Source organism: Pelecanus crispus, chromosome 2 (assembly GCF_030463565.1).
Source record: "Pelecanus crispus isolate bPelCri1 chromosome 2, bPelCri1.pri, whole genome shotgun sequence".
Taxonomy (NCBI): Eukaryota; Metazoa; Chordata; class Aves; order Pelecaniformes; family Pelecanidae; genus Pelecanus; species Pelecanus crispus.
In genome coordinates, this window is record NC_134644.1 from 18,715,248 (window position 1) to 18,737,816 (window position 22,569).

At 48.4% G+C, this 22,569-nt stretch overlaps 1 protein-coding gene across 1 annotated transcript in view; it reads left to right on the plus strand.

Annotated features, from left to right (window-relative positions):
* Nucleotides 1-1,266: 1,266 nt before the first annotated feature.
* The window catches only part of MKX (mohawk homeobox), a 44,438-nt gene continuing 23,135 nt past the window's right edge, over nucleotides 1,267-22,569 (plus strand). Inside the window, exons 1-4 of the mRNA XM_075706064.1 lie at nucleotides 1,267-1,448; nucleotides 3,825-3,984; nucleotides 10,755-10,908; nucleotides 12,122-12,457. Of these exons, the coding sequence (XP_075562179.1) occupies nucleotides 1,267-1,448; nucleotides 3,825-3,984; nucleotides 10,755-10,908; nucleotides 12,122-12,457 (832 nt within the window). The remainder of the gene's footprint in view (nucleotides 1,449-3,824; nucleotides 3,985-10,754; nucleotides 10,909-12,121; nucleotides 12,458-22,569) is intronic.

A 22,569-nucleotide genomic window follows, 5' to 3' on the forward strand; every position in this document is an offset into this window, starting at 1 on the left:
GGGGCCGGGCTGGCCGCGCCGCAGGGCGGCGGGGGGTGCGGGGGGTGCGGAGCGGCGGGGCAGGGGGAGCCGGGGGGGCCGGGGCGCGTCCGTGGGAGCGGGCGGGGGGTCGTGCAGACCTCGCCGGCTACCGAGCATCGCCGCTCCGCGGGAGCGCGCCGGCCGCGCCGGGGATGCTGAAGGGAGCGGGCTGCCTCCCGGCTCCGGCTGCGCTCGCGTTTTCTAAGCCTCGGGGACGACGACAAGAGGAGACGGAGAAGGGGGGCGGAGGGGATGTTTCCTGGTCCGGCTTCATTAACCGCCGGCGTTAATGAGCGGCGCGGGGCGGAGGCCGCCAGCAGGGCCGCCGCCGCGCCGGCTGAGCCCCGCGCCCCCGTCGGGGGTCTGTCCCGCGGGCAGCGGTGCCGCCAGCCCGTGTCCTCGGCCGCCTTTCCCGGGGGACGCCCCCGCGCACACCGGGGACTGCCCCGCCGTGCGCTGCCGTCCCCTCGGCTGCCCCTCGCCGGGCTCCCACCGCCCCTCCACGCACCGCCCCCCGACGCCGCGCTGCCCGGGCGGGGCCCGTGCCCTTGCGGGGCTGCCGGGGTCCCCTCGCCGGCGGTGCCCCCCCCTCCCCCCCGCCCCCGGGGGGATGGGGAGCGGCGGTGCCGACAGTGTGAGTGGCTGCGGCGGAGGCTGTGCCTCCGGGCGCCGGCTCTGCGCATTTGGTGGTCGTTAAAAACAATTTGTTTCCCTCCCCGTTTGGGGAGGGGGAAGGGGAAAATCATTCCGGGGGAGGGGAGGGGAAGGGAAAGGGGAGAAAAAAAAAGGAGAGAGAGAGAGAGGGAGAGAGCAAGCGAGAGAGCAACACCAAACCCAACAGAAAACCCGCGCTCCGAACTATTGCGACACGGAGCGAGGAGCGCGGCGGAGGCTGGCGGCGAGGTGCGAGTGGGAGCGGGCCGTGCCGGGCCGTGCCGTGGGAGCGGGCCGGGCCGAGGGGGCCGTGGGAGCGGGCCGGGCCGCGGGAGCGGACCGGGCTTGGGTGGGGGGGCCGTGGGAGCGGGCCGGGCCGTGGGAGGGGCGGGCGGCCCCCCCCGTGGGTGGGCAGGCGGCTCCCAGTGCCTCCGCGCTGCCCCCCCCCCCCCTCCCCGCCGGTCGCGCCGGGCGGGTCTCGGCGGTTCGGCGCGGCTGCCCGGTGACGGCTGCCGCCTCCCCGCAGCGCAGAGCGAGCCCCCGCACCTCGGAGCCGGCGGCCAGCCCGACGGCGGCCCCCAGCCCCCCACCATGAACACCATCGTCTTCAGCAAGCTCAGCGGCCAGGTGCTTTTCGAGGAGGACGCCAAGGAGCGGGAGCGGAGCGGCCGGCCCTACGTGGGGGTGGTGGAGGGGCCGCACCACGCCGAGGTGCTGCTCCCCGACAGCCCGTCCATCAAGGAGAGCCTCAGCCTGCGGAACCGGCGGACGGGGTATGCCGCGCACCGGCTCCGCGGGGCGGCCCCTGCGCGCCGCCGCCCGGGCTCCCGGCCGCCGCGGAGCCGGTTTGGGGTTGCGAGACGGGTTTCCAGATGGGTCCTCCCCCGCTCCCCCGGGTCCGTACTCTCTGGGACTCTCATTCCGCAGCTACGGTGGGAAATTCCGGCAATAGGTGATGCGGAGGCGTCCGATTGGGCTGGAATGTGCCAGACAGAGCGCTCCTGTCCTGCGGTGCTTGACCTCCCCCTCCCTGCCTCCAGACAAAAACAACCCGGGGAAACCGGGGCTCGTCCGGTTTGGTCGGGCGCTTCACGTAATTACAGCCCCCGAAACAGAGGCGCCAGGCGGAAGGGGGGACGCCTGCGGGACGGGGCGGCCGCGGGGCTGACCCCGCCGGCGGTGCCGGGGCGGCCGGTTCGCGGCCGGGGCTGAGGCGGGCGGGCGCCCCGCGGCCCCCAGCGCTTCCCCCGCCCGCCCGGCCGGCTCGCAGCGCGCTGGGCGAGCGGCGAGGGAGCTGCGCTGCCCGTGCCTTCCCTGGGACGGGATTTCAAACGGACCAGCTCGCTGCCGGTCAAGGGCTGGGCAGGGGGATGTTAGGAGCGGGTTTGCTAACACGGCAGCTGAGGCCGAGCCGTCTGCGGCTGGTTTTTTTTTTTTTTTTGTGCTGGAACAGGTGAAATGGGAGGCGGTGAGAGGACGTGTTACCTCCGGCGGGTTGTCAGCCGGTAGCTCGAAGGGTTGATCCGGCGAGCGCGGACCAGACATTTCGGGTCAGCTTTGCAAAGTAAAGACTAAGGAGCGCAGTCGGGAGGCACCGAAACCGAGAAAGCCCCAGGAGCTGGTTTTTTTGCTGCCGAATTTCCACCTTAACGATTGCATCAGCCCGCACGATTAGCGGCGGTGCTGGTTGGTAGGACGCAGGTTATGTTGCATCGAAATGTTGTTACACCAGCCGATCGCGGCGGAGCTGGCTTGCCGAGGGAGCCCTGGACGAGGCAGCGCCTGCGGCCGACCGGCACGGCACGGCTCGGCACGGCCCGGCACGGCACGGCTCGGCACGGCCCGGCACGGCACGGCTTGGCTCGGCGCGGCGCGGCACGGCCTGGCCCAGCACTGCACGGCCCTGCCCGGCTCGGCCCGGCTCGGCCCTGCCCGGCCCGGCTCTGCCCGGCTCGGCCCAGCACGGCTCTGCCCGGCCCGGCTCGGCCCGGCTCGGCCCTGCCCGGCCCGGCTCTGCCCGGCTCGGCCCAGCACGGCCCGGCTCGGCGCGGCCCCAGGGCGCCCCCTGCCGCCGCCGCCGGGAGCCGCCTCCCGCCGCCCCGCGCAGCGCTGCCCGCCGGGCGCGCCGCCGGCCCCAGCCCGCCTCTGGGCTTTCCTTCGGGTTACCCCGGCTTTGTTCACTCGCTTTTTTTTTTTTTTTTAACAACCAACCACCTTTTCCTTTTTTTTTTCCTTTTTTAATTTTTTTTTTTTTTTTTTTTTTTTTTTTTAACGGGAGCCGCGTTTGATTCCCCCGGTTTCACCTGTTTCCCCGGCAGGCGTGGGGCTTTGGGGGCCGCTTCGCGTCGCTGCCGGCGGCGTTAGGGAGCGGCACGCCGGCTCCCCCGGCAGCACTCCTCGCCGCCGGCCCCGAGCAGGGAAATGACCCGGGAGGTGCTCGCTGCCGCGGGTATCTCTGGATATGACTGGCAAATAAATTCGGGGCGGCGGGCGGGCTCGCTTGGCCCCGGGGGCAGCCCGCGCCGCAGCGCCGTTCTCCCGGCTGCGGCGCACGGGGGTGCGGGGCCGGGGCTGTGCGAGGCGGGCTCGGGCGGCTCTGCAGAGCCGCTCTGTAAACAGACCGACCGCCCGCCTGGCGGGTGCCGAGCACCGAAAGCACCGGCACGCTCAAACGCCGCCCCGGCGGAGCCCCGGCCCCGCTGAAATCCCCGCGGCGGAGCCGCCCGGGCCCGCAGCATCATCGCGGCCAGCGCCCGGGGCGGGCGAAGCCGGCCCCGAGCCCTCCCCTCTCGCTCCGCTCCCCCGGACCCTCAGCCGGGGCGTTTTGGGGGGGCTGCGGGCGTCGCCTTCTCCTGAGCAGCCGGCCCGGGGCGAGGGTTGCGGCCGCGGAAGGTCCCCGAGCGCCCCGCGGGGCCGGGGCTCGGCTCCCCCCGGGCAGGGCGCACCCCGGGGCCGGGACAGATCCCCCCTAGCAGGCTCCCCCCGGGCCGGGCGCCCCGCGCATCCCTGCGCGCATCCCCGCGCATCCCTGCGCGCCCCCCGCAGCGGCGGCCGCGGCGGGGAGCTCGGCGCCGTGCCCGGGGCCGGGGGGGGCCGGGCGGGTGCCCGCCGCCCCGGCCGCCGTCCTGAGCGCCCCTTCTCCGCGGCAGGGCGCGGCAGAGCGGCGGGAAGGTGCGGCACAAGCGGCAGGCGCTGCAGGACATGGCGCGCCCGCTCAAGCAGTGGCTCTACAAGCACCGCGACAACCCCTACCCCACCAAGACCGAGAAGATCCTGCTGGCCCTCGGCTCCCAGATGACCCTGGTGCAGGTAAGGGACCCCCTACCCCCTCCTCCGGCGGCTGCTCTGGGGCGTTTCGTGGACGGGGGGGACAGGGACGGCGTCAGCCAAACCCCCCCTGCGAGCTGAGCGAGGGGCAGCCAGCAAGGCCAAGGTTCTGTGCTTGTCCTTCCCTCCACCCCCCCCCCAGGGCTCCCCCTCCAGCAGGACTCTGTCCCCCAAACAGGAATTCCCACATCTGGGCTAATCCGGCCGCAGAAGTGCTAAAGGCAGTCGGCGGAAGGCGTGTGCTTCCCCTCCTAGGAACAGGTGCCCCCACCGTGTAATCTCGTTCGTAAATACCGTGGAAATATTTTTTCTTAGTCTTTGAAAATCTTCAGGTAAAAAAAAGTCAGTAACGGCAGATCTCAGCACAGAACAGGAATTGCTGAGGAAGTTGTAGGGAGCTGCTCTTTTCCCTTTTGAAAACGGGCTAGAAGGGAAACAGTTACATTATCCTGGTAGCAGCCATCACCTGTTGCCCCGCCGGTAGCGTTACCATGCTCACTGTGCGCAGCGGCTCAGCCTGCAGCAACTGTGCTTCGCAGGCTTGCGGGAATTATCATTACGGTGTAATTAGCCACGGGGAGTAATTGTTTTGCTCTCAGGTAAAACTCCCCTGAACTGACTGGCAGTTGTGGTGCCGTCAAGAGGTATAAAGTTGGCTGCAAATGTTTATAAATCTTACTCCTTTGTTCCCTTTGCCATCTGGCACTCTACTGAAATATGCGGTTAAATGCTATCGGTTGCTGGGTGATGCTATCTCAGGTCTGGATGCTGCAAAGATTTATGCGTTGTGAATAATCTAATTTCCTTACTGGGAGCTACTGCTAGGTGCATAAAATGAAACACATGTGTTTGCAGGATCGGGTCCTCAGCACTCTGCCTAACACATTATGTATCGCTTTGCAAAGGACATGAAGATATCAAAATAACATGAGGTATTAGAAAATGAAGGTGGCAATTCAGCATTATTATTTTGAGTACTCCTTCAAAAAAGCCAGTGCTATGAACTTCGATCCTAGTAACAGCAAAATGGGAAACTTTTACACTTTAGTACCTCACTGTGAAACTATCGCACTAGAAAAAACACTATAGCTTTGACAAAAATAATATTAATGTCTCAGAAAATGCCAGTTATAACTGGAAGATAGAGTTAAAACAACTTCTCTCGCTTTTAAAAAATATACATGAAAGGTTTTCTCAGACTTTTAAAAATGTAATTACATAAACACTGTCCATTCAATGCTGCAATTCAATATGAGTAGTTTATTGGACTATGGCTTTTAGAATAGAAATGGCTGTTCTTCCATTTCTGTATTTTTGTATGAGATTTAAAACATACATCCAGACTACATGTTGGGAGACTTTCGCATTAATGACATCTTGAGGAGTTCTTCTCCTGTTCTTTTATAAATGCCTCAGAACGAACAGTCAAGGGAAAAAAAAACCTGGTGGGTTTTTGCAGTATTTCTGTCGTGGCAGCTTTGATAAATCCCGATGGGGATGTGCGGTGTTAGCCTCTGTAAAAGCATCAAGTGAGCCGTGACCACTACTCCATAGAGTTTTGCGATCTATGTAAGGTGTAGAATAAAATTAAAAAGAATCGTGGAGAGCTACATTTATCTCCGTTAGACCCTGTGATGCTAGTGGATTTACGCTGAAGCTGAATTTGACCAGCCTTATTTCTATGAACGGTAGTATTTGAAAGAGCTGTGCACACCAGAACATCTATCTTCATTTCCAGAAGCACACCATCAAAAAGAAGGCCCAGATGTTTCTTCCATCATTTGGGTGCAATGCTCTTTTAGTCCAGGAATACGATAGCATCTGTACGAGAGGTAAATACATACGTCTGGCACCGGCAGTAATTCCCGAGCCTGGAAGAACAAAACAACACACGCCCCACATCTACTTTTTGGATGCCCAGAAAGAACAAGACTGTAATCCAGATCAAAATTCTTGTTCTCTGAGAGTGAGAGAGAAAGCGCCAGGCTGTGATCTCAGTCAGACTGGGTACATCTGAAATAGCTTCCCCCAAGGCAGCGCTCTTTCAGCTGAGCAGTATAACCAAGAGCAGGCTCGGGACGGGGCTTCAGTATGTGTGGGAAAGCTTTGCTTCTCTCCCAGGAGGGGCACTTTGCAAAAGCATCATCAGCCAGGGTCTCCTGTGATTGCTTTTCTAATCTAGTAACACCTTACATCGTTGGAGAACCAGGAGTCAGTGTATGATGTTTTCTGCGGGTTACATGCCTTGACGTTCGCTGTCCTGTCTCACATTTCCTGCTGTCGTTCCGTTTCTCGGTGCTGTCCCGTGGTGTTCGCTCTTGGTGGGACTGCACGCTTGCCCCCACAGCTTTCCAGTCCTGTGGAGGCTGTGGTCTGCTGACAGCTATTACGTCGTCCCAGCATCCCTCGTGTGCTGACACCTTGTCACTGGAAGCCCTAGGGAAGACAAAAGATACTGTTGAAAATCCCTTTGAGTTTCCGCCAAAGTGCCGCTTAGGGAATGAATGGTTGGGGTTTTTTGTTTTTCACCTGACTGCCGACCTTGGAAAAGCTCTTCAGCAGCTGCCTGGACGTTGATGTTGGTCACAGTAATTACGGCTGTAACTCTTCTCCATGTGCTTTTCTTTCATCTAAGGAACCTTATTGCAGTATGTACCATCTACCCAAAGGACCTTTTGCAGGGCTGTGGCGTAGTTATCCTTCTGTGAGACGAGGAGGTGAACATCCAGCCCTGTTGTCTACTGTTATTATTAGGACAGTGTCTGCATGTCAAATCTTCCTACTATTTTATTTTCATGTTTTGCTATCACCCAGTTGGCTGATTCTAAATTAATTTATTCTACCTCACTAACACTTGGGCTTAATCCCCTGTTCCTGGGTGCAGTGGGACAGCAAGCGTTCCAGCTGCGTGTCCGACAGTACTGCAGAAGGAAAGTCAGACTCTTTCAAGGAGGTAGGATTTTGCAGGAATCATAAATCATCTTGTTTCTTAATAAGTAGTAGCAAAACCTGGGGCAAATTCTGGGCTGACTTATTCCTGAGCAGGCCAACAAGGTCTTCGAGTGTCCTCAAGGCAAATGTTATTGCAGCTTTCAGTCCAACAGTGCAAAGTTTTTTACTTCCCCAACTGCCAAAGCAGGAAACCAAAAAAGCAATATAGTTTGAAAAGGCATTTTATGTTTTACTCCAATTAGATTCCAATTCAGAATCCAATAATTTGTCCTATTAATATGCTATTAATATGCTACATTTTCATTTGTATTATTACCGCAGTGCTTGATTTATTTGGTTTTAAATTTTGGTTTAGACGTTCTTGTGAAATAAAAAAGAATAATGGCTGTATATTCCTTCCAGAAAGAAATATGAATGGACGTATTGTTGAAGAGAAGTTTTTTGCAATACTAGGATTAATATATTGGTTATGTGCTGCTATAGATTTAATGGTATTCAGATCCATAAAGGCATATCTGGATTATTGGAGGAGGAGAATCGCTTGATTTCTGTTCCCTTTCTGAAACTTTGGCCACTCTTAAGCAGTGAAGTAGAACAAATTACAATAAAATTGAAGAGTCTCTTCAGAAGCAAAGCCAGAGGGTCAATATCTCATGATGCCGATATAAGTACCTGATGCTCTTTGGGAATGACTGAGCTGCTGTAAAATATGAATGCTGGAAAGTACATCTATTATCGTTCTCCTCAGGTTTTGTCTTTTTACTTCTTGAAGAACTGCGTGATTGTTGCTTTATAAGAATAGTGAGTTGCATCATGCGTTTTTTCAAGACACTTAGTTCTTTGGGAGGTTTCTGAGACAAGGATTTCCCCACTGGCTTGTATGTAAATCATTGTTTTGGGGTTTTTTATTATTTTTGGAGGTCACAGTAGTGTAACTTGGGGCCGTCGTAAAGGACAGCTGGCTTCTGGCCGCTTAGGTTGTTTCTTTTTGTAATAGCTTAAGTAAGTGCGGTGCAAACGGGCACGTGCAGTGAGTGGGACCTAGAGCAGTAGGCACGCAACTTTTTAAAGACCGCGTGGATACACAAGGTAACATTTGAGGCTGGTTGAAATGAGTGACAAAACTGTCCTTGGCTTTCAGGGAGCCGGAAGAGCCTGCAGTAACCCAGCCCGTGGCTGGAGTTCAGGCTGAGCGTGCTGCCTGGTGCAGCCTGTGGCCGTGCAGCCCCTTCCAGTCCGCACACCTGGAGGCTGTCCAGGACCGAAGAGTGGGAGAGGTGTTGAGTCTTGTGAAGTCTTAAAGATCAGGATTTTCCAGCCACATACACCAGTGCCCGAGAGCAGGAAGGCACCCCAAGATACCACACTGTAGATGTAACCTAAAAATCTCTTCACTGGATTTGCTTTCAGCTTTAACAGGCCTTGTTGTAATTGCATTTGGGAGAAGAGTTTCTGGAGTAAGGGTTTGCTGTTTTGCACTGTACCAGAAAGCTCCTGTTGTAAATGTTGACTTAAGGTTCTTTCATAATGATCAAATACTACTATTTCCTCCTCCCATAGCAGAAGTCTTAAAATATGACTCATCTTTTCATATTGATATGCAGAAAGGAAAGTTTTGGCATGGGAAGAATGAGCCCAAAATAAACCAAGAGTACCATGCAAAAATCACTCCTGCTAAATTTAATTGCTTTTATGTGTGAGTCACACTAATGCTACCCTATCTTTCTTTTCTGTACGTGGCACTTCACTGATGAAATATTTCATTATGTAATGAAATGGAGCATAATGAACCTCTTTCTAGTGAGATGTTGGAAAGCTGTCAGTTTTGCACAATGCTGCAGTAACTGCTATAATACTCAGTGGGACCCTGGATGGATCCATCTCTATCATTACATACTTGATTTCAGAGTTACGCTAAATCACGCAGCAGCCAGGTGACTGCTGCTTCAGCTGAGCAGTCTGGAGTGAGTTTGTTAACAGCGTTAGAAAGTGGAAGGATTCCAGCCCACCCTTTCTGGTTTACTATAATGATTGCTGTGTCAATATGATGAATATAAACAAGTAGCCTTGGAAGAGAATGAAAATTACTTACTTTTCTCTGCCAGCTACAGTTCTGGTCTTCTAACCTGTCATAGCAAACTGCATGGTTTTTAAAGTTACGTGTTTGGCATCTAAGCGCTGATCCGGAGCTCACTGTATTTTTGGTGGAACCCTGTTTCATGTAAACGTGATTTTAAGTAAAATCAAAGTGACAGGCTTAAGGCACTGCTGCGAAGTTCTGAACTGGACTCTGAACCAAAGTTTCATTTTTCCTTTAAGCAGATAGTGTTTATTTTTCTCGTAATCACCCTAGAAGAGATTTATCAATCCAGAATAATTAGCCAAATACTTCTGTGCAATTTATACAGCCTTAGCTACAATAGACAGATGACAAAACTAGGGCCAAAATCCAACACTGCGGTCTACAGTTTGGCTCTCTAGTAGGTGGGGTAGCATGTATTGATAAAACATGTGTTAACTTGCTTTGCAGGTTAACATAAATTAAATGGTATGGTTGTTCCCAGGTCAGAAATGACTGCAGTAGGCTGGGCTTCCTCTGTGTGCACTTTTCACAACACAAAGTTGTGAGCGGGGCTGTAGACTCTCCCAGCATTCTTTACATTCTCCTTTGCAAGTAATGCTACTCTGCCTCCTTCTTGCAGAGGTCATGTCAAAATACACTTATTCCTGCAAGGAGTAAATAGCATTTTTAAGACCTGATTTATCATTAAACAAATATTGTTAGAGTGTAGGTAGCTTGCCTCTGCTCTTGCTCGTAGTAAGGTTATGGTAAGGTCACTCTGTCAGTATCAGTATTTCCTATTTTATGGCTTTTTAAGTTGCAGCAGAATCAAGGCCAGCATTTTCTCAGGTATGCTTTCATGCAAAATCACTGCAAGTACGCGCCCATTTGGTGGTTTGATTAGCACTGCTGGCACAGAAGACTATACTGTGCCCTTTTGCTCCTTTGGTAGCTAAAGCACTGGGAAATCCTTGTGTTTGAGCCTGAATTTGTGGTGACCCCGTATGCAAGAAGGACGCTAACATGCACCCATTTTGCAATGTCAAACTAGAAAACGAAGAACGAAGACAAGCCAGTGTCTTGTTTAGTAGTCCCTGTGTGAGGAATCTGCATCTTCACTGCTTTTTAGGGTTTCCATAACAGAAAGAGTTCATAAAAGCTGCTGCTCTGTAGAGCAAATAGTTGATTTCTGCAGTGACTCAAAGCAGGTTATGTTCTGTGTAAAGCTGTCAGAGTACTGATAAGGCACGAGGGAGAATCTGGGCTTTTATATAACCAAATTCAGAATGTTTTTTTCTGTTCGACAGCATTATTATGGCCTACATAAATGTCAAAGGCAAATTACCTAACATTAGCTGTTAGTTTTCATTTAGGATGCCAGAAATACAGTGAAGATTCGTATGGAAAGTTCAGGGCATTATCTTTGGAAAAAAAAGAAAGATGGATATAAAATTAGTATTTTGGGATACCTTAATTAAAACCTTGTTAATAATGAGGGTTTGCTAACACTTGGGAAGGGTGGGAAACCTGAACCTGCCGCCTTGTCTGAGGTTCCTGCTCTGCTCAGTGATAGCTTCATGGACTCCAGTTCATGTTTCCCTTGTTTGCCATTTTATTAGGCATAAATGCCTAATCAATCAATAAATATTTTATACATAAACCTCGTTAAAACTATAGGGGTTAGATGTGTTTATTTGCATCATTTTCAAGGGAAACTAATCCATTCATTTGTATGCAGGTATCAAACTGGTTTGCCAATGCAAGACGTCGCCTGAAGAATACTGTCAGGCAACCAGATCTTAGCTGGGCTTTACGAATAAAACTGTACAACAAATACGTTCAGGGAAATGCTGAACGACTCAGCGTGAGCAGTGATGACTCATGCTCTGAAGGTTTGTTGACACTCTTTTTATCAGTTTTAAACCAATTAAAACATATTTATGAAGTACCAGATACCCTAAGTTAGCTCTGATTTCTCACAAAACGCCCTCAGTGGATCCGCCTTTACTTTTTGTGAATTAGGTGCCAGTTTTGGCTCCCAACTACTCTGCAGCCTTGCAAAGCAGGATTGTGTAGGTTAATCGGGGTGACAGTTACTAGACAGTTACTAGAAAGATAATTGTTAGTTCATTAGATTCTACAAGCCTATTGCTTTAATCTGCATTAACGGAAAAAATTGATTACATTGTTGGTTTAAGGAAATGAGAAATGTCTTGACTGGTACTTTCCTTGATCGAAGGGCTATAGCAATGTCATGTCACTAACAAGAGAATCTGATTAACAAGAGAATGTGATTAACTTCAGTGGGGCATATTACATGGTAAACTGAATATTACTGTTACTAATTTAATCTATTTTACCAGCAAACATTTTCCTTAAAAGGTGCACTGAAATTCTCTTTCTTATCCAAATTAACAAATGTAGGAATTTTTTAAATTGCACCCTATAATTTTTAATAGAACATTTGTACTAATTACGTCTGTGGGTGCTTTTTTTAATCAGTTGTGACATGGAGATACACTGACAGGAACAAATGCTGCAGAACATTGTCAGAAATGTGTATGTGAATTTTTTAGAAGAATATGTTTCAATTGGTACTCAGTTTCAATTCTCTTTGTTCTGATTTCAGTTTGTCCTCACATTTCTTTGGTTTGCACTTCCCTTTAAAAGATTTGTTGCAGGATAATTAAAAGAGTACAGTTTAAGCAAATGTGCTTAAGTACGTCATAATACGCAGAGGAAGCAAATTTCAAGTTATGATAGTAAGAATTCGGCTTATTCACCCAGATTTTGAAATGTTTATCATTGATTTAGGGCACTTCTCAGTTTTTTCTACTGGCCTTGTGTTGCTCATGAACAAATTAGACCCAGACACTGTTTTCTACAGTTAATTAATTTGGAATAGCTGGAACGTCTGAGAACCCTGGGAACTCCTGTGAGCAATGTGTGAACAGAAGAAAATGAACATCACTGTCTAATGCTGAAGCCTAAAATTACTTGTTTAGGTTTAGTTATATTTATAGCAATTTAAAACATGAAGGGAAAGCATCTTGTTAAATATTAGGTATTCAATGCAATACTGTATCTTTCTTCCTTTGTTTTCAGATGGAGAAAATCCTCCAAGAAACCATATGAATGAAGGGGGATACAACAAACCAGTTCACCACACTGTGATTAAAACTGAAAGTTCAGTAATAAAAACAGGAGTGAGACCAGAAACAAGTGCCAATGAGGATTATGTGTCACCCCCCAAATACAAAAGCAGCTTATTGAATCGTTACCTAAATGACTCATTGAGACATGTCATGGCTACTAATGCAGCTATGATGGAAAAAACAAGGCAAAGGAATCACTCTGGCTCATTTAGTTCCAATGAATTTGAGGAGGAATTGGTGTCTCCGTCATCATCAGAGACAGAAGGCAATTTTGTCTACCGGACAGGTAAGGGATTCTTTCTGCATCATTTCTAATAGAGCCGGCTCTGGGGGATGGTGTCACCTGGAATGAGTGTCACCTGATTGTGCCTTTTAGGAGAGTAGATCACTCCTGGCTGTCCTCTCGTACGAGAGTGGAAAACTCCTGTCCACCCTCTCATTCACTGGAGAAGTTCTATCAGCAGTATTGAAGTTAAATGCTGTTACTGACTGCTAATGAAGCTGGTTTGCTTTTTGAATGGAGCTATGGGGCTGATTTTTGAAATGACACTTGCAGGTCGTTTTTGTCCGCACTGAGACAAACCTAAAGCAGGAGAAAGCCTAAAGAAGGAGAAAACTCTTGAGCATTCTGTTACAGTAAGGGAGGACTAGAGGAGGACTAAATACTCCATGGCCCCAGCTGGGAGGAAGAGGAGGGCTTTGAAATTTCGGGGTGGCCGTTTGTGGCACTTACGTGAGCCATATGTCCCCCAATGGAGCGCACATGCACACCTTCCCCTGTTGTACAGCATCTTTTCTGTCCTCAGAGTGCCTTCTCTGGTGCGTGGCCCTTTGGAATCTCTTAGGAATGCATGGATTAGACCAATCATAGAACCGTAGAATCATAGAATGCTTTGGGTTGGAAGGACCTTTAGAGGTCATCTAGCCCAAACCCCCTGCCGTGAGCAGGGACGGCTTTAACCAGATCAGGTGCATTACTCTCCAGACACAGTGCACTGAGCTAAGGGGCCACAGACTTGGCCATTAAGTATCTTGGCTTAATGATTTTTGAAGGGTTACACATAATTTATTATTTTAATCTTATCAATAAAAACATAAAAGCATGATTTATATGATCTGTTGTGTTACCAGTCAGAGGAAGGCACATGGGACTGCCCGGTTCATGCCAATAAATTGCTGTAAATCAGGGCAAGGTCAGGACCTGTTCAGGTCCCTGTGGGGCCCGGAGTGCTGGAAGGCTCCTCTTGTGAAGCTTGTTCTGTATTTCTTTGGGGATGTAAGGCAAAGGCTGTCCCCTTACCTTTGAAAAAAATGAAGTTTTGCATCTCAAGCTCTGAAGGTCTCCACCAGCGTCTCAGGGTTTCCACCCATCGCAGCAGCCCTTCGCGTTGTCCCGGGCCCTTTCTCAGGGTTCTGCCAGCGACCACCCTGTGGGCAGCATCACTTTTGGGGTGGGTGAATATTGATGAAAAGTACTGGAGGGCTTTGCACTAAATTTAATATAGATTTAGATGTTGTACTTGGTTCCCCTTGGCTTCCCTGGCAGGCAGGTTCAGGTGCCCCTCGCCTTTGCAGCCTCTCAAGTTTGCAGCCTTTGCCCTCTCTTTCCTGGCACATTTCATGTGATTTTTTTGTCCCTGTGGAGGGACCATAAGTATTTCAGGAGGCTGAATGATCTGGTGGGGGTAGGAGAACGTTGCTGCGTGCAGGTCATCAGGGGATGACCGAGGGGGGAGTGGGGGCCCCATAGAGAAACGGGATCTTGTGGGGAGCAAGGATAGTGCATGCACGATGAATAAGTTTCAAAATTAACTCTCTCCATTCATTTAGCTTTTCTTTTTCAACATACCAAATGCATTTGGTCTGCATTATGGGCATATTGTCTGCCAAGTTTTATTTTTAAGTGAAAAGTTACTCAAGAGCAGATGCAGCAGCTTGGATATGTAAACTTCTGTTTTTCTGTACTTTTATACCATAACTTAAAAATGGACACAATGACTTTTTAAAAATTGTAATAAATTTGCTACCGGATTAAGTTCTTCTTGCCAAGTTTCAAGCTGCACTGAAAAATATGGTCTTTAATGAGAAGGCTGAGGCAGGCACACTGTAACTGTGTGAGTTCACAAGCTGGGCTGGAATGACTGAAAACCAGTATATTTGTCCTTAAAGTTCATAACTGACATTCCTGGAACTCCTCTTGAGATAGTGTTTAAGTCAGTTCTTAAATATCTTTGTTAATGTTTTGAAGTGCTGTGGCCTTTGATGAGAATTCACCAGCAGCTCTCAAGATACAGTTTTATTCTTTTTACACTTCCAAAGCAGGCAAGCAGTAGCCTGCTGATAGAAAGAAAAAGATCATGTGCACACACTATATTATTTGGTATATCCTTCCTATATGTGTCTGCACATTCCGGAAATAACAGGTGTAAATAGGCTTTTTTCAGCTACAAGATTGCAGTCCCATTAACAATTTTCTGATGATAACATGCAGGAATTGAGCCCTTCAGGAACAAAGCAGATATTTTCAAGTTATTATGCGTTCATGAAATCTGTTTACAAATAGATGAAATTATCCAAATGATTGTTAAATAGGAAGAGATAAATAAGGACTTTTTTTTTTTTTATGTCTTGTAATTTGAATACCTGGGATGGCAGTTCTCAGTGCAGTCATGTAGCAGAGCTGTATCTGTGTGGTCAAAAATAGCTGCAATCCATTTTGGTTAAGCAAAATACCAGAGTACGTCTGACTGTACCACTCATGCCTTCCTGAAAGCAGCAAGTGTATTTTTAAGTGAGATATCGCCACTTATAAGGAGCTCCCTGCTGCAATTTTTTAAGTGAAACAGCTAATTTTTAACACAAAGGGGTTGAAGCAGAATTGTGAAGTCCCTACTAGATGTTTTCGTTTATGAAGACATTTTGGCTAGTATTTCAAAAAGCACAGAGTGAAAACCGATTGACGTTTCATTTTTGAGAAACGTTTGGCAAAGGTTGCTGTGCTAAGAGCGGGCGGTCTTTGGTGTTGAAGCAAATTCTTTATCGTGCTTCCCTGGAAAAGAAACTTCTCGTAGCAGATCATGAGTAGAAAGCTTACTCACCGCATCTGGTTCATGTTACGGGCCGGACCCTGATTTCAGGCACATCGGTGTTTCGGGAGCCACTTCTCTCGCCCGGTGCCAGCCAGGGTCAGCGTGGCCACGTGCGTCGCAACAGCCTGCGCCAAATTAACAGGGTACGAGTGCAGCGTCCAATGACAAACCCAAGAAACTGCAGTTTAAAGTTTATAAGGAAAACGGGTTGTACAGTTTCCCATTTCAGTCATTAACATGCTTATAAACACGGGACCATATGCTACTCCAGCTTCACCCAACTGGGAAATCCCGTGGAAAGATCAAGGACAGGCTATAAGCGTCGGTCAGGAGAGTGGCCTCGCTTCGTACCTCTGCAGGGTTGTTGCGAGCTCGTGGGAAGCGGCTTCAGTGCTGGGCCAGGAGCAGCAATCCCAAGCTGGGTCCCTCGCAGGTGCGGTGCCCCCGCCGCCGCCTCCCCCGGCCGCTCCATCCCGCTCCGGTTGCGTGGCCGGGGAGCCGCTGCGGGAGGCTGTGCGGGCGGCCGGCGCGGGGAGGACGGAGCAGCCGGGAAAGGGTGCAGCCGTACTCGGATATGTCACATATGTAAGCGTTTCTGTCGTAAGCTGATACGCTTATGTATATAACGTGACATATGCGAATGTGTTCACTTAAGGCAGAAAATTTCAGTTCGGATTAATCCTAGTGCAGGTATACTATATAAATATATATAATTGGTCAAATATGTGTCTTAAACTGACCACTGAAAGGCTTGGTTCGGTGTTTTTGTTTAGTTAAAAATCCATGTTGGAGAACAAGTTTTCATTAACTCCTTGGCATGCTGTCATTCACAGCAGGTTCTCCGTGTGGCAGGAATAACTAAAACCAGACTCGCCTATCTGTATTTGTTGTACAAACGCACGCAGAAACAACAGTCCGGCTGCAACAAGCCCTCCAGAAATCTTAGAACGAAAAGCTGTAATAATGTTTATAGTGAGGCTGGATGTAAATCTAAAGCGGCAACGTCAGTTGTTGGTTTACGGATCTCTAAAATGCTGACTTTTTCTGTAATCACGCTGCACTGGTCTGCGAGTACCCTATTGGCAGTCACCTGCGGGAACAAAATGTTCTGCATCGTTATCGCACAAGGAAATGAAAAATCCCAACTTTCTGGGATATCGCTGTCTGGTGAGCTGCGTTTGGTGAACGAAAGCAAAAATTAAAATGAGAGAAAGAGAGATGAAATGGCAGGACAGGGAGTTTTCTAACTTTTTTCTGTAGGCAGATTTTCATTGATTTCACTTTATATGTTACTTAGCACAGTAGAAAAGCCAGAACAAATAAAAATAGTGAGGAAACTAAAGACTTGCAGGCCTGGAAAGCAGGGTGGCTTTTAAAAAAACCTCTTGAATGACTGGTTGATTTTTGAAGATGTTTGATCTCTATTTTTAGACGTTTATACTCAGGAGTGTGCTCTGTTTCTGGTGTTTTCATTACTACTGCCTTTTTCTTTCCTCTCGCCTTCCTTTCTTTCTTTCATTTGGATCCTGCAAAGTTTGTGATTTATAAGCGTGATCCTGGGTCATTTATTGCAGCACACTGAGCACCTCTGATGAGACCCTCAGCATGCTGCAGGATCAGGCCCACATTCATACAGAGCACTTAAATGTAAGGGTATAGCCATGCACATAAGTACTACAGAGACACACACGCAAGCTGCAGAGCAGTGCTGTGATTTTGTGTGGTCCTTGCCAACTTTTCCTCGCAATTTAACATTTTTAGAAATTAACATGTAATTTAAAAATGAGCTATAAAATTTAAAAGCATAATATGAACACAATGGAACCTGTTTTCAGAAACAACTCGAGGGACCCGCAAAAACCACTGGTACGAGTGACTTTTGCAAGTTTGATCTAAACGGTGCTGGAGACCTTGGGGATACTTTAAAATAAATGGTAACCTGGGAGAGCTGAAGGAGGTCCTTGCTGCAGATCCTAATGTCATCCAGAAGTGAAATGGAAAAGGAGAATGTCAAGTACAGTATTAAATGCACACAGCAGCATAACTGCAATTTGAAGGTTACGCAGTTAAGATCATATTTCTGCAGGAATTTTATTATTACATGACCTGATTCGTCAACACCGAAATAGCATGGAGTTGAGAATTGAGGAGAGGATTGCATTTAATTTGCTGTTCTGTTGTTTTTTCTAAAGAAAGATTAAAAGGAAATGGCTTTACTACAGGGACAGTGTCAGATTTAATATACCAGATGTGATAGCCCAACCTTGTGGATTTTAAAGATCCTGCCCGCTCCCCGCTAGTTAAGTTGGTTGTTCATTTTTTGCATTTCTTTCAGTTTGAACAGCAAAAATCAAATAAGCTGGTTTTTAATTCCCTTTAGTTTGTCGGTTTCTCAGTGTTTGAGCTGCAAGGAGAATGGGTCAGGGTTATTTCAGCCTGACCCTGGAAAACAGCGCTTCATCGAAACTGAATCTTTTTTGATGAGAGGGAGCAGTTTCAACCTCTCTTAGGTGGGGGAATGGAGGAAGAAGAGCGCTGGGTGGGACGGGACCATCGACGGCACCAGGGGCAAAGCACCCTCCCAAAAGCCTGGGCACCCAGGGGATGCCAGCGGGCAGGGGAGAGCATTGCCTGGAGCCAGCCCCACCGGGAGGGGAAGCGGCGCTCCTGGCAGCTTTTCTGAGCCATTTCTCTCCACTCCCTGCTTTTAATGGTCAGCTTTGTAGGAAGAGAAAGTGCTAGTTTTCTCCCAGGTGCTGCATGCAAACGTTGTGCATCCTTGTCTCACCTGTTTGTTTTCAGATGCAAATGGCTATGAATGTTTTGGGCTTTTTTTTTATTTTATTAAAGATTCTGGAGATTGCGCTATGTGCTGGCCAGATGTGCTTCTGACAGCAGCATGTTCCTGGATATAATTTGGATATAATTGCTGTGGAGACACCACGGAGCGGAGGAGGTGCGTGTGCACCTCTGCTGGTTTTGCTTCTGTTGATGTCACGGCAAATTTTCTGCGTACTTCAGTAAAAACTAGCTCGAACCAGTTGTTCGGCCACAGAGGATTTTCTTCAAGTCAGCTTGCTTCAGGGCAGCACGTCTCAGGACTCCTGACAGCTTTATCATCGCAGAGAATGAGATGTTCTTGCATGAATGATTTGAAATGGAAAAGATGACAACATCTGACCAAAAAATCAGAGAGACCAAAAAAATCAGGGGATCAGCCATGTTTCCATGGCCACAGGTTGCTGCTGCCCGTGCCGGTACAGCAGCCCGCCTCTGTTTCTCCGAGACCATTGAAATTTCCCCAATGCAAATATTCGCAGCAGCGGCCAAAAAAGCAGCAGACCCCTGTGCTTGCCCAAGACCTCTCTCAGACACAGCAGGAAAAATGTATGGTGCTGTCACCAATCTCTAGCAACTATATATTTTAATACCTCTCTTTAGACTTAGCCAATGCTCCAGGCCTCAGCAAGGGCTGTTCCCTGGCAAGCTTCGGCCTCATTCATTTAGTGAAGGTGTGTGTTCACAGAGAAAGAAATATTTATCCCCGTTTTCCCATTGTTCAAAACGTCTTCAGAATTATGCTTGGTCTTAAAACCTGGGGCCAGCCCAAATGTGAATGTTTCAGGAAATTATGTGCATGGAAAAGCACATGATCATAAATCAGACTTGTTTTCCAGTTTTAGCTGTAGACTACATGGCTAGTAATGAATATAATAAGAAAATTAGTAAGAAAATTAGCAGTTAATTTAAGGAGTATTTAAAGAGTGTATGAAACTACAGCTTGGGAGGACTAATTTAGCGAAATGGATGCGATTCCTTTTCCCCTTCCACTGCCTGAGCAGGATTTTCCCCAGTAGCCAAATTTCCATGCAGATCTCTTACAACAGAAACATCGGACTTCCATGCTGCGGTGGCTTTCGCACTAATTTAGGGGATCCTCAGCCTTGCAAACGCCGGCTGGCTGCAGCCACCGCCACTGCGAGCGGTTGCATGCATTGCAAAAGGAAGCACTACTCAAAGGGGGGGGCAGAGGGGGGTCCGGGGGGAGATAACAAGATGAGATAACGGGGAAATGCCCCAGCTCGAGCGGAGCAGCAGGCAGCCCTGGTGCAGCGGCCAGGGACGGAGCGGTGCAGCGCTGGGCGGGAGCGCGGGTTTGCATGGCTCGTCCCCTTAGCCTGGTCGCCCTGCGCTGCGTTGACGTGCATGCAGAGGGACCCTGCCACTGCAGCTTTCCCCTGATATGCTTTGGGGGGCATGAAGGATGGCATGTCTGCTCTCTCCCCTGCCCGGGAAACCCGGCAGCAAAATGTGATTATTAGCTGTTTGTGCCAAAGAGGGGATGCAGGCCAATGAACATGAAAAATACGGCACAATTTTAAACATGAAAGAGAGAAAAAGAGAAACAAAACCCAAGAGTGTTTGCAAAGACAGAAACACAGAGACATGTGCCGCATCAAAGCCGTCAGGAGTGGCTTTGAAATCACACACTTAACTTTACATATCACTGATTGGAAAGTGCCTTTGAGCGCAAAGCCGTGGCTGGAGGCAGATCACCCCGGTGCTGGGTTGCGAGCAAGACTTACGCAGGCTCCGATGCCGAAACGTGTCCATTCTGCTCCTCAGGGCTCGCGTGAGTCGCCAGCTGGTTCTGCCCCTGCGCCAACATACCTGCCCGTGGCACCTGTGCGGAGAAGAAAGAGAAATTACAGGGACAAAACCCTTCCTTTTTGCCCAGTAAATTACTTTTACATATGAAATCTATCATCTCCTTCATGAGTAACCGCTGTCTTCGGTGACACTTATTAACACACTAATCTATGTGCAGTGCAGCAAAGCATGACCAGGAGGGGACGGGGTGCAGGAAAGTCAGGCGCAGGCGGCACGGGGTAGTAGCAGGAGGGGGACAAGGGCTGGACTTTTCACATTCTGGGGCAGTAAATTTAAAGGAATGGCGAGCCCATAAAAGTTTCACTTCTTTCTGGAAAAATGTCTGAATTGAAACTTCATACCTGGCGTGGGGTTCCTGCATGTCCCAGCCTCCTTCCGCTGCTGGGGAGAAATAACGCGACTTTTGGGTTTGCTTGTAGCGCACACTGTGCCCCGCACGGTGTTAGAGTGCTGCTGTTCACGTTGCTGTAGTTAAGGCTGTATCTGTGTTTCCATTAGAACCCTTTTAATCCACAAATTTATGACCCAGCTGTAAAAATTCAATCCAGACTGAAACTTGGCATGGGCAGTGTTCGTTCTCCCATCTGTGGAAGGGATTTAAGCAGGTACATCCCAGTAATAACCATCCGAGTTAGGCTTGTAAATTTGGAGCATGATGACTGCTGAATAAAACTGTGAGCTTCTCAGTAGTCCTGGAGTTTGAAATATTTTACGCCTGTGGTGAGACTAGTGGAAAGCAGCTTGTTTGTATTCAGCCATATAGCTGTAAATAAAGAAAATGTTTTGGCTTTTCCTGCATTTGCTTACATGCACAAGCACATGCATTTTCCTTACCATGGCAATGTTTTGGTGTGGGTGGCAAATGCTTGAAACTCTGCAGGGTCTTGCTCCAAAGCAGGGTTTGATCATCCCAGGTAGCATAAGAAATTGTATTCACGCTGGTGCGAGCAGTAGAATTTATCTATTGATCATAACAGAAAAAAATAGGGAAATAAAAAGACCGGATTGTTTTCTTTTGAGTGGAGTTTTTGATTAGATTCTTCCTCAAATGTCTTCAAAACTGATTCAGTATTGAACTGCAAATTAGTTTTATTCACCATCACTCCCATTTTAATTTTCTTTTCTAAAAAGCTACACACTGAACGTGCCTGACCAGATAGACTAGTAATCTTATCTGATCCAGCAAATCCTATTTCCCTTTGCAGGTTTGTGGTTTTTGAAAGTCGTTCTGTAACTTAAAAAAACTCCTTTATGTGTTTAACTGAATTTTTTTAGGTCATTTGTCCATAATGTGAATAGCAGAAACATAATGATGAAAGCAGTTTAGTGAGACCAGACTTGTGATCTTCCATGTGTATTCATGGAGAAGCTTTCGGGAGGGTTTTGGCACAATTTGAGAAGTGGATTGAAGGGATCTCTACGTGGACTAATGTTAGGCTGCGGATGAGTTTATACCCGGCCACTCGGAAAACTTCTTGACTGTATTCGGAAAATGTGGGGAACCTGTGGGTATTGTTTGTGTATGAGATTTCTGCCATCTTGATGGAGGAAGGGGAGAACTCATAAAAACACCTGTTCTGGAAAAAAGTCCCTCATCTTCATCTGTAAAGTTCAATTTCTAATTATCCGAAACCAGAAAAGCAGAGCTGGATTCAGTTTTATTTAATCCACTTCACTCCAAGCTTAAAACTTTGGGTATGAGATACAAGGGGTAGATGTGGAAATTATCAGTGATTAACTAAAGACCATTTCAGGTCTTTTATGCTTTATGGCATTAAATTGGCATCAGATAGCCACTTCAGATCTGTTAAAGGGGAAGTATGTCCTAACAGTCAAAGCACGCAGAAGGCTTGTATAATATAAGTGAGTTTTATGTAAGTTACAAAAAAATGGAGCAGGAGTTTAAAGCAGGAAAGTAAGTTGGAGAAGTAAACTGCATTGTAGAAAATCTGGAAAAAGTAAAAACAATTCAAACAGAAAGAGATCAGATAAACAGCTAGAGCTGGAACAGCTGAAAAGAAACACACAAAAATAGGTAAAGTGAAATTCCAACGAGCTGTGAAATGTGTTTTCCTTAATTTTTCACAGTGGCCTTGAAACCTGATGTTGGAGACTCTATCTCTGTTCTTTCACTGATGGCCAGAAGTTGAGGTTATGATGACCAGATCGTTTGGTATGGCACTGACATTTCAAGTTAACAGGGATTGCCAAGACTCTCAGTTATGACACTAAAATATACCACTATTTCTAGGGCCAATTTTCAGTCCCTCCCTCATGCCTCCACATTGATTTAGGCAACAGATGCATGAAAAGCAAAGCAACATTCCAAATAATCCCTTAGCTGAAGCTGGGGGAAGGCTGGCTAGTGGGCTGTAGCCAAAATTCCTTAAATGTTACAATGTTTTACATTTCTAAATGTAAAAACTTTCTTTCCAATGTGAGGTACCAGCCAAATGTCTTAGTTACGGTATCTCAGAGTGAAAACTGGCATATGGCCTTGTGGTCATTTGTGGGTATTGACAGATTTACACCATCGAAGATCAAGTTAAATGTTGTCGGTTTCTCCATCTCCCCTTTACTTTGTCAGGCTTTTTTTCTCTCAGTTCCTATTTGTCAACTTAAATCCAGTTTGCTGGAA